Source organism: Ipomoea nil, unplaced genomic scaffold, assembly GCF_001879475.1.
Source record: "Ipomoea nil cultivar Tokyo-kokei standard unplaced genomic scaffold, Asagao_1.1 scaffold2827, whole genome shotgun sequence".
In the NCBI taxonomy this organism is placed as follows: Eukaryota; Viridiplantae; Streptophyta; class Magnoliopsida; order Solanales; family Convolvulaceae; genus Ipomoea; species Ipomoea nil.
This window is the reverse complement of record NW_017619255.1, coordinates 1,211,154-1,219,391: the sequence shown is the minus strand read 5'-3', so window position 1 is coordinate 1,219,391 and position 8,238 is coordinate 1,211,154. Positions and strand designations below refer to the sequence as shown.

Sequence of the window (8,238 nt, the reverse complement as noted above, 5' to 3'; positions counted from 1 at the left end):
TAGTTATCATGGTATGTGTATGTAATTATCATGTTATATGCTGTCAATTTGTTTACATACAGGTACAAAAATTGTTAATTGTAGATACAAAATGTATTAATTGGTGACACATAACTTTTGAATCAGGATTAAGTTCACAATATAATATAAACCATGCTACATGGTATAACAACAATCGTTATGCCTTGGACCCGTGTCCAGCATGCTTGCTGGACACGGGTAACAGTGCCGTTAGGCACTGTTATCTCTTTTTTTTTTTTTTTTTTTTTTTTTTTTTTTTAATTTCAGATCACTTTGTTATAGAAGTATATGTTCATAATTGAGTTAATACCTAAAATGGTCCTCGACTATAGTGGTTTTTCTCAATTTCGTCCTAAACGACTTTGATGACCTAATATCGTCCCAGACTTTTGTGTTTCGCTCAATTTAGTCCTCCATTTGTTATTCCGTTAAATTGGTGTTAAATAAAGGGACAATTCAGTAATGTCAATATTGATCTCTCTTTACTTTCAACTTGTGAAGTGCGAAATTCCTCTTTCTTGTACGAATTACACCCAGAATTACTCCCAGACCTGCAAATTAAATTTTATATTCGCAGTTTTAGGAGTAATTCTGGGAGTAATTCGTAAAAAAAAAAAGGATTTCGCAGTTCACATGTCTATGAGTAAAGAATGCCAGTATTAAAATTACTGAATTGTCTATTTATTTAACACCAAATGGACAGAATAACAAATGAGGGACTAAATTGAGCAAAAACACAAAAGTCTGGGACTAAATTGAGCGAAACACAAAAGTCTGGGACGATATTAGGTCACCAAAGTCGTTTAGGACGAAATTGAGAAAAACCACTATAATCGAGGACGATTTTGGGTATTAACTCGTTCATAATTTTATTACTATATGTTAATAACTATACATTCATAACTCCATAACTGTACGTTCATAACTCTATAACTGTACATTCATAACTCTATAACTGTACATTCATAACTTCATAACTGTACATTCATAACTCCATAATTGTACATTCATAATTTTCGAAGCTCTATGTTCACAATTTTAGAGCTCTATGTTCATAATTTTATCACTATATGTTTATAATTGTAAGTTCATAATGTTAGAGCTCTTTGTTTATAATTCGATCAATAACTGTACATTCATAATTTCATAACTGTAGATTCATAATCTCATAACTGTAGATTCATAACTCCATAACTGTAGATTCATAACTCTATAACTGTACATTCATAATCTTCGAAGCTCTATATTCACAATTTTAATGCTCCATGGTCATAATTTTATCACTATATATGTTCATAATTGTAAGTTCATAATGTTAGAGCTCTGTGTTCATAATTTCATAATTGCATAACTGTACATTCATAACGGCATAACTGTACATTCATAATAAAAAAAAAAAATAACGCCGTTAACGCCGTTAACGGCAAAACACGCGCGAATTTTTTTTTTTAAACTAAATGACGCGTTTTTTTTAAAAAACGACGTCGTTTTGGGCCCGTGTCCACAATTCAATGTGGACACGGGTCCAGAGCATAATTTGCCGTATAACAATTACTCGGACTGAACCATTATAACAAGCTTGCAAATTGGGCTTTATTGGTTTTAGGCTCCTATCTTTATTCTATTTCATCGACCTACAAATAAACAATAAAACTTGAAAGAATTGGTTTAGGAAAATTATTTTCAGTCTATATTATTCTCGCTCTCCCTTCTTTGTATTTTAACCCTTTTCTTTATTTCAAAAACATCTTCTTCTTTTTTTTCCTACTCATACACTCTTCAACAATCAACCATATTCAATACGTACTCTCTTCTATTTCTACCACAAACTCAATCTCACTATTATTTTCATTCTCTTGTTGTATCTTAAAAATTCCTTAGCTTCTTCCGTTTTCTAATTGTCTTCCCTCTCAAGAGAGACCTTCACCACCAATGTCTCAATACTCTCTTCATTTTCTTTGTCTTGCTTCATTGCACTATCTTTATCAATTGGAATGCTCTCAATATAATCTTGACATTTTCACACTTGAGTCAAGTGACTTGACACTTGCTAGTTTGGTTTCAAGTGCTTAAAGAGATTGCTTTGTCTCAACATACAAATCAAGGAAAGAGTTCATTTCAATCTCTTCTTGTCTCCTTAAAATCCTCTCAAGCCCTTTTTGCTTCTACTTCTTCAATTCTCAATATGGATGGCCATGTCTAGTACATATATATTGCACAGAATCATATTGTATATTTCCACAACATCATAGTTGTCATCATTGAGACCACCTATGATAGGATTCGTGATGCGTCCTTTAATTTATTGTCTTTGACATTTTATTTAGTTGTTATCAAATGCTTAATTAAGCATTTATTTAGAGATCCTTGTTTAAGGTTGTTGGGGAACAAATCTTCTCCTCATCATTGGTTTCAAATCATGCATGCCAAAGATTGCAATAGAATAATCTTTGACTAATATTGTTCCACTAAAAATGGATGGAAGGAGAAATTTGTTTTAGGACGCGATGATCAATTAGTCATCCTTGAACAGTAGCTAGCTAGCTATCAATAATGTATTGAACTTGTTCCTTCCAAGTTCCAATGAAAATATTTGAGGGTTGCACTGGAGATACTATATGATTCTATTGACTATATATATAATATATAAATATAAATGTGCAATCCAACTGCAAAACAACATACTAAACACAAAAATCATGTGAAGAAAAATAGATATATATGTTTACAATATATATATATATATATATATATATATATATATATATATATATATATATATATTATAATGTATATCAGAAAAGGATTTTATTAAAAGTATCAAACAATTAAAATATTTATTATTGACTTATTTTTCAGAAACCATTTTCCAGAAGTCATTTTTCGAGTTTCCAAACGGACCCTTAGTATTTGTTACATATATGCATTCTTATTGCTCAACTAACATAAAGTTTCAATCAACAACTGCCCGCATAAATCTAAATTTAAAATTATTATTTGACTTGGGTTTAAAATTAAGAAAACCAAATACATTTCATTTGCATTCAAAATCATAATCTCAACACTTGAGCCAAATACCACATTCAAACAATTTAACAAAAATCATAACTATAATACATATGTTTAACAACATATTCATTGTGCCAAAAAAAAAAAAAAAAAAAAAAAAAAAAAAAAAAAACAACAATTTAGCCCCATATATACAAGACAACATATAATCATAACCATTAGGTAATCCATCATCATTGAAGCTAAGATTGATAGGGTCACTGGAATTCCCATGCATGGATTTTGGATTTGAGCATGCCACTATATATACCTAATCATGTATATACGGATTTTACTCCCAGTCAGAATGTACTTTCTTATGTCCCACTCATTACCTTAATGAACTAGAAGAAGCTCATGAAGACATTATATATGAACTTGAAGGATTTTTTTTTTAGTTTTTCCACCAACTATTTATAGATGAACATTCCTATTTAATTTTAACACCTATTTGACAAAATTCCTAACAGATGACTAGGGCACTTTTGATAAAATAAAATGAAAGTCAATGTATGCAATTTGGTCAAATTACAAGTCCATGACAAAAAAAAAGTACTAGTTCAATAGTCAAAAGACCATTTATGGTATTAACTTTATTTAATTATAATTTGTAAATGACATCAACCACTAAATATTTAATTAATATACATGTAAATGTCAACGCGCATGACAGCTCAACTGATCATAGATGTGAAAGTTGGAAAGAATATACATGATAATGATACTGCAATCCAGAAATAAATGGTGTTTTGTAGAAATGATACTGGCATGGTGTGCACTCAGATTGTGAGATCTGATTCTTTGCTCATTATCATAATTTGTTGAACTCATCTCCGACCGCGGCTCTATTTATTTCTCTCTTTTATTTATTTATTTATTATTTGCAATCGCTAAATGCTGAAAATTTGTTGACCAAATTTTATTGAGTTTCTTAGCTTGTAAATAGAATCATGCTAAAGTTTAACTGGAAAATGAATATCATTGAAAAATCAGTAAACTCCAGACTCCAGAGAGTGCAAAAGAGAAGCAGTGTTTAAAGTAAAGTAATTAACTGCAAAAGCTCCAAAATTAACCAAACATCATAAAGGAAATAAAATAAAATAAAATTCTTGATCAAGACTAATTGAAATGAATCAATAATCTCCAGAATTTGCTGCCTTGTGTGATCTCAATCTCTGAATTATACGCTTATGGTACTACTTTCTCAGGAATGCTAGCTTTAGTTCATCACTAACCAACAGAACGTAACTGCTATCTACCAACTGTCCGTGCTGCTGATTGGATTGTTAACCTTGCACACTCTGCTGCTAATTTCATAGATCCACATGGTAGTATGACGTCGATCAAAATGGCATGAAATTAAAAAAAAAAAAAAAAAAAAAAAAAAAAAAAAATACATTACATTAATAAATAAGTATAAATGACCAACAGGAGAAAATTTTCAATGCACTAATTTAATTAAACAGTCACAAATGAATTATCTCACCGAGGAATGGTACTAATGTCCCCAAGTTGCACAAGGGTGTCTTTGATTGACTGCAACTCCTTGATGGCATTGCCAATGTTCATTCTGTCCCTGGGTAACTCCATAGAACAAGCAATTCCAATCTTAAAAATTGACACAAGACATTCTAATATCCGGTCCCCAAGTACAAAAGTTTTAGGTGTTGCATTAGCTTCTTCGTGGAATAGCTTTGGATCCACAATCTCAATGACTTGCTCAGGTATGGCCATTTTAATATAGTTATGAAGAGTTAACCCATTATTGAAGATATCACTAGTAGGACTTTTACCGGTGAATATTTCTAACAAAAGGATTCCATAACTATACATATCGCCACATGTTGACAGATCACTTCCCATCCCATACTCTGTTGTAAAACATTCAAATTCAAGAGTTAGTATTAGTAGTATAATTAAGTTGAAATAATTCAGAAAATTAATTAAAGAGAATATATAGCTTAATTAATTACCTGGAGCTGCATATCCAACCGTCCCTTTAATTCCGATAGATGAAGATGCAGGTGTATCTTTTATGGGAAGAAATTTTGCTAGTCCAAAATCACCAACATGAGCAACCAAGTCCTCATCCAACAAGATATTGCTTGGCTTCAAATCACAATGTACTAAAAGATTCTCCAAATGATTATGAAGGTAATCAAGTGCCATTGCTACATCAATTGCGATATTCACCCTTTGTAACAAGTTCAAATTCTCGGAATCGTGCAACCAATTGTCGAGACTACCATTGCTCATGTAGTCGTAGACTATGGCCTTGAAGTCATTCCCTTCATGGTCGATGCTACAACAAGATGTCAAAACTCTTACCAAGTTTCGATGTCTAATTCGTCTCAATGCTTCACATTCAGTAAGAAAGCTCTTGGATGCTCCTCTTACATGAACTTTGATCACCTTAATTGCAATAAATGTTAAACCATCCTCAAGAATGCCTTTGTAAACTGTGCTGAAGTTTCCTGAACCAATTATATTGGATTCAGAGAATCCATTAGTTGCCTTTTGGAGAGTCCAGTAAGACATCCTAGGGGAGATTTCTATTGTTGATTCCAACAATGAAGACTGCTTCTTCTTCCACTTGTAAACAAACACAAAGAGAGCCACCAATATCAAAATCAGAGTCCCACTCGAAATGAATATTGCCAATTTTTTGTTGCGTGATAGACGATCTTGTCTTTCCCCTTCTCTGATGCACTTTGGCAATCCAAACTGAGGAATGCCTCCACAGAGCTGCTTGTTAGCACTAAGCTCAACACCACTCTGGTTTTTGAAGATTCCTTCAATCGGTATCTCACCGTAAAAATCATTGGAAGATAAATTTAGGTGGTTTAAGAATTGAAGTTTACCAAGGAATTTCGGGATTTCACCCGTGAGGTTATTACAAGACAGATCTAAAGTTTGAAGGCTTTTTAAAGAGCTAAAAGAAGGGGGGATAACTCCATGGAAAAAATTGTTCCTGATGTTGAGATCAAACAAGCCACTCAATGTAGCAAGGGTACTGGGAAGTTCACCTGATAACATGTTATTGGAGAGGTTCAGTGAGACCAACATTTTCAACTCAGCAATTTCTACAGGAAGTGGACCTGTGAAGTGATTGTAAGACAGATCTAAATATACCAGTGATGAACTAGGATTGAAAAAGCTTTTCGGGAGGTAGCCATTGAGATTGTTTTTGGCTAGCTAGATTTACATCTAACAAATTCTTGGATTTTTCAAGACATGCTGGAAGAGGACCTTGTAGATTATTGGAGTGTAGGTAGAATGTACTTAGCACGGACAAATTTCCTAAAGAAGATGGAAGCACTCCAGACAATTTGTTTTCTGAAAGGTCTAAATAAGTAAGCAAATGAAGATTTCCCAATGAACTCGGAATAGTACCACTTTGCTGGTTTCCATTGATGGCTAAACCTTCCATGTTAACCAGAAACTGAATTTCATTTGGGATATCTCCATGAATGACATTCCCACCTAATGAAAGCCCCCTAAGCCTCGTAAAATTGCCTATATATCTTGGCAAAATGCCTCCAAAGTTGCAGCCAAAGAGAATTAAGTCTCGTAATGTAGAACTACTATTGAGAAGAGACAACATGAAATCCAAGTCAGTGGATTTTCCATTACCAAGAGGATTCCTACTAAGCCCAAAATAGTCTAAATGTCTATGATTGCTAAATGACAGAACTCCTCCGGTAAAACCATTCTCAATAATACCAAACATCTGCAAACTTGTAGCATTTGATATTGAGATGGGAAGTGGCCCAATTAAAAAATTTGCATTAATACTAAGACGCTGTAGAATTGGAAGAGCAGAGCCTACAGTTGGTGGAAGATAGCCTTGAAGTCGATTAAATGATAGTTCAAGTACTTCCAATGATGACAAATTGAAAATGGATGTGGGAATGGTGCCAGACAAATTGTTATTACTAAGTTGAAGTAAAAAAAGTTGATGTAGTTGCCCAAGAGAAGTAGGGATCTTTCCTTCAAACTTGTTACTAATAAAAGAGATTTCAAGGAGTGATGTAAAATTCCCTATGTAAGCAGGTATTTCACCAACCAAATTGTTTTGGAAAACACCAAGGTATTTAAGCTTGAACAAAGATTGGAACTCCAAAGGAAATCTTCCAGTTAGATTATTGGTACCCAAAGAGAGATCAATCAAATTAAAACAATTTGATATGTTTTTTGGCATTTCACCTGAAAATGAATTACCCCTAAGATTAAGCACTTGTAATCTTGACAGGCGACCAATCTCCTCCGGAATTATGCCTTGAAAGCTATTGTTGTAGAGCATTAATTCCCTGAGAAAACTCAAGTTACCAATGGAGGGTGACAAAGAGCCTCCAAGATTGCTTGATTGCAAATCAAGTTTGGTGACTCTCTGGTGCTTGCGACCACAAGTGACTCCATACCATTCACAGAAATGAGTGGACTCATTCCAGGAGGTAGTAAACCGAAGAGGATCTGTTACTATGCTTGCCTTCAGTGAAAGCAAAGCTTGATGGTCTGTATAATTTCCAGGTTTGGGGAAGGAGGTGCAGGAAGGTAGGAAAGTGGAGAAAATCAAAACAATAAGTACTGCGGAGACCATTTTGTACTTAATAAGAAAGAGCTGAAGATATAATTAATGTACATGTGATACTTCGCTGTGGGTTGTTTATATAGGAGTTTCAAGGTTGTTTATAGAAATTAGAAACAGAGGTTTTTGGAAAATTAGCTTAGTCTGCGAAGTTAATCTCACGCTGAGCTTGGTCTTCCATATTTTATATGCAATTGTTTTCAAAAATTGTATTATGCAGAAATTTGTACAATAATTTTGTAAACATTCTACAACTACTGTCAAGACAAGATCCAAATTTCCATGTGGAGTTTGGTCCCCCAAAATTTTCACAGCCATTTTGCACATATTCATTTTGAAGTTTATATTTTTGAAATTAGTATGAATGAATCTAATACTTGATTTAATTCTTTCCAAAATTCATAGGACCAAAAAGTGAAATTAATTCTTTCCGGCAACTAATAATAAGCAACACTTGAAATCACATGCATGATTATCGGTGTGTTTCGCACATAATTGTGAAAATTTCCAGCAAGTAATAGTAAGCAACAACAACGACGACCATCATCATCAAGCCTAGTCTGCGAAGTTAATCTCACTCT

General features: G+C 33.3%; 1 protein-coding gene across 1 annotated transcript; it reads right to left on the bottom strand.

Moving 5' to 3' along the window:
* Window positions 1–4,028: 4,028 nt before the first annotated feature.
* On the bottom strand, window positions 4,029–7,669 carry LOC109159461 (probable LRR receptor-like serine/threonine-protein kinase At3g47570). The gene is made up of 5 exons (XM_019307562.1): window positions 7,291–7,669; window positions 5,043–6,095; window positions 4,556–4,940; window positions 4,353–4,373; window positions 4,029–4,279 (listed from the first exon to the last, which is right to left on the bottom strand). Exons 1-5 carry the CDS (start codon window positions 7,667–7,669, stop codon window positions 4,258–4,260), a joined length of 1,860 nt encoding a protein of 619 aa, XP_019163107.1. The 3' UTR covers window positions 4,029–4,257.
* Window positions 7,670–8,238: the final 569 nt, after the last annotated feature.

Bases quoted from the DNA above. Each gene is read 5' to 3' on its own strand.
- LOC109159461 (XM_019307562.1), bottom strand. From the start codon at position 7,669: ATGGTCTCCGCAGTACTTATTGTTTTGATTTTCTCCACTTTCCTACCT. The intron at 6,096-7,290 runs GTAATTCATTTT...ACATGTTATCAG, and splicing joins ACAAGTGCTTAATCTTAGGG to GTGAACTTCCCAGTACCCTT. The intron at 4,374-4,555 runs GTGAGATAATTC...TGAAATTAGCAG, and splicing joins GACATTAGTACCATTCCTCG to CAGAGTGTGCAAGGTTAACA.